Consider the following 3,327-nt stretch of genomic DNA (forward strand, 5'->3'; position numbering starts at 1 on the left):
ACAGTAAGGGCAGACTGGCATTATCTTAGCCATCAAGCTAAGATTCTTTCTTGATAATGTACCATAGTGATTCTGTGTGATTCTGTCAGTAGAGGACATCCTTCTGATCTCATTTTTTTCTTTTGATCCGATATTTGCTACTAGGCAGTGAGATGTTACTGAAATCCATATGCTAAAAATCCATGGAGGACATCTATCTTACTTACAAGTAGATAATTTTCCCAGGAAATGTGAATTTTCAGCTATGTATTCCCATTATTCTCCTAGTCAGAAGTATTGGGAAAAGCAGTGACTGTGTTTTTTGGTGCATGTTCATGGGTGGGGCTGTTGTAATCCAGCTACATCACACTCAGCTACTCAGGGCCTTTCTGCCAAATTTCTTTCAATATCTCCCTTGTTCTAGCCGCATGGATCTTGTTTATCACTGAAACTGCCGAGGAGTTTCCAAAATCCCAGCCTTTCTTTGCAGTGCAAATTTGATATTTCTCTGGGAGGGTACCGTAAAGTTGTAAGGTCATTTAAACATGGATGCACTCAGCATCAGTGCTTGTGGCTGCTGACTTCAGCCCCAAGCATGGCTTCCATGGCTGCAGAGCAGGTCAGAGCAGGACCTGCTGTGGCTTGTTGCTGCCTTCAGCTTACCTCACAGCTCTAAAACAGCACTGCTGTTTCAGCAGAGAGAATAACGCTTATGGGAACAATTTTGGGGTTGAGAAGGACTTTAGGCCTTTGCCAGGATCCACTCACTCAGGTAAGTGTGAACATGATCCAGTGAAGCTCTCCAGCAACTGCTATCTTTAAGTGTTCATTCAGCCCCTTAACAGGCATTTCTTTATTCTTACTTAACATATGTTTAGTATGAACACTCAGTGTCCAAGGTACAAGATTTGGGGGAAAAAAGAGTAATACATTTATATGATCTCCTGCTGTTTCTCTGTGTGTGTATATATAGGATGACAAAGAAGCCAACAGACCCTTACCAAACAAAGGAGAACATGGACTAGGAAATGAGAAGTTCAAACCTGTGGTACCTTGGCCTCATGTTGAAGGTGTGGAAGTGGACTTGGAATCCATTCGAAGGAAAAATAAGGCCAAAAATGAATTAAATCAGCATGATGGTGGTGATAACAATCAGCAAAACGTCATCCAGAGGCAGTATCTCACATTTAAACCTCAGACATTTGTATATCGAGATCCTGTTTTACGACCTGGAGTCCTCGGTAATTTTGAACCCAAAGAGCCTGAGCCTCATGGAGTTGTTGGTGGCCCTGGAGAGGAAGCGAAGCCATATGTTTTAGGACCAGATTACAAAGAATCCGTTCAAGCCAGCATAAAAGAGTTTGGGTTTAATATGGTGGCAAGTGATATGATCTCACTAGATCGGAGCGTTAATGACTTGCGTCAAGAAGAGTAAGCAAACTTTTTGTTTTCTTTTAGTTCTGTTTTTATAAGACTTAATTATTTTCTTTCCATAGATCATAATCGATGCTTAAAGTAATATTATTAATTAGGCCAAATACTTAAGACTTCTTGTTCTGACAGGCAAGAGTGCTGTACTATACCAAATATTTCTGTATATTATGCTAATGCTGTTCCAATTATTCCTTTCATAACTGCTTAATCTATATTGACTTGTCTCTAAAGTCCTAAAACCTATTTTACTGTTTAATCGCATCATTTTGGATGTTCAGTTCCCAGCAGTCTTCCTTGTTGTATCATCTCTTTTTAATCCATAACTTCTTAAGATTTGTTTTTAAGTAAGAATGCTTTTTTATTATTATTATTTCATGCAGAAGTTCCTACGGTATTCTTTATTTAGTTATAGTTTCATGACAGTGCTTTAAAAAAAAGACACAGAAAATATTATTTACTGCAAACATTTTTACATGGTTACCTGCATTAACAGGAGTATATAGATCTGCTATGATGGAGTTTGGGTTTTGGAGCTAACATCAGAGTAGTCTTCTACTTGCACCTCTCACTGCATTTATCACAAAGAAGTAAAGGGGGAAAGAAAGTTTTTACTTACCTTGGGGTGTGTCTACTTCACTGTGAGGGGAATTCTGGGGAGATATTAATATTTACTCTGTGTACAATTACCAACAGGTTTCTACAGTCTCTTCTGTTCTTTGTTAAATGCTGGAGCCAAATTTGCTTTCAGGCTAATCTGCGTTTGATACTATTTTCCTTGTTAAATATCAAGGAAAGGTCCCTGAGCAATCTGATTGATTAGTGTTTTTTTTAAGCCTTTTTTTGCATTGGATAGGAGAGTATATGAATTTAAATATAAAATAGGTTCCTGTTCTCCCCAGCAGTGGAGTTATGTCAATACCAGGTTTGGTGACAACATCTGGATGCTTCTGGCTAAGGCAGCTATCTATTTGGCTGGCTGTTGATTGCTTACCAAGACGCTGCTGTGGCCCTTCATAAAGGGTGTTTTTCCATGTCAAGAGGTGGGAGAAACCTGGTGAGCTGTTAGTCTTACTCATGCTTATGCTTGCACTGCTGCTTGGATTTACTACCCATTGTGTGTTTGTTAAAATGAATGAAGTGCACAGAGTGTGGGACTTCTTTCATGCCACGTTCCTTGGGTGACTTACTGAAGGTTTCCACCTGCTTGAAGTCAAAGAAGAGAAACAAGTTTGTCAACTGATAGTGGAACAGGAATGTTGAATTTTACAGTTTCTTCCAAGCAGATTTGCAGGTAAGTCTTCCATGGAGGTCAGAGCCAGCAGCTCAAATCAAAGTTAGGCTTTATTATTTAATATCCTAAGAAAGCAAACAGAACAGCATGAAAAAAATGATCAAAATACATCTTTCAGGCAAATTTATGTTGAATATTTCATATACTGAATACTTGAGATGCTTGCAGTTATCTTAAATATGTTAAGGGTTTATTGCAATCCCCATGTGTCCCGCAGGAAAGGCAGAAGAGAAGGAAAGCAATGCAGGATTGATTGGTATTGCTATATGCTTTCAGGAATCAGTGTATTCACTTTCCTGCTTTTCCCCCTGCAAAACATAGCAGGTTTCCTCATGGATGCACCATTTATTTTTCTCCCCCTTTTCACCTTACTGATCCATTCAGTAAGTCCTGAAGCCATTTTAATTGGTAAGACTGGGCAGCATTCACTTCAATCCTACCAAAGAACAGTATAGTCATCCTTTTTTGACTGCCAGTATCCTCGCATTGTTAAATCAGTAAGATATTTCAGGCAAAGGCTGGGTTATTCACTCAGAGACACTCAAATCCAAGTAAGCCTCTTGTCAGCCTTCTTGGGGCATAGAAGTTCTTTAGCATCACCCTAAGCAATGGGTTTTGTTCAG

General features: G+C 39.2%; 1 protein-coding gene across 2 annotated transcripts; it reads left to right on the forward strand.

Moving 5' to 3' along the window:
• The first annotated feature begins 676 nt into the window (after positions 1–676).
• Positions 677–2,707, forward strand: LOC109367247 (N-acetylgalactosaminyltransferase 7-like). 2 transcript variants are annotated; one of them, XM_031553063.1, is made up of 3 exons: positions 677–751; positions 953–1,410; positions 2,313–2,707. In XM_031553063.1, the coding sequence occupies exons 1-3, from the start codon at positions 692–694 to the stop codon at positions 2,428–2,430; spliced, it is 636 nt and encodes a 211-aa protein (XP_031408923.1). In that variant the 5' UTR covers positions 677–691; the 3' UTR covers positions 2,431–2,707. The 2 variants fall into 2 exon arrangements, with proteins under 2 accessions (XP_031408923.1, XP_031408925.1); XM_031553065.1 differs by having other exon boundaries at positions 2,316–2,707.
• Positions 2,708–3,327: the final 620 nt, after the last annotated feature.

Source organism: Meleagris gallopavo, chromosome 4 (assembly GCF_000146605.3).
Source record: "Meleagris gallopavo isolate NT-WF06-2002-E0010 breed Aviagen turkey brand Nicholas breeding stock chromosome 4, Turkey_5.1, whole genome shotgun sequence".
In the NCBI taxonomy this organism is placed as follows: domain Eukaryota; kingdom Metazoa; phylum Chordata; class Aves; order Galliformes; family Phasianidae; genus Meleagris; species Meleagris gallopavo.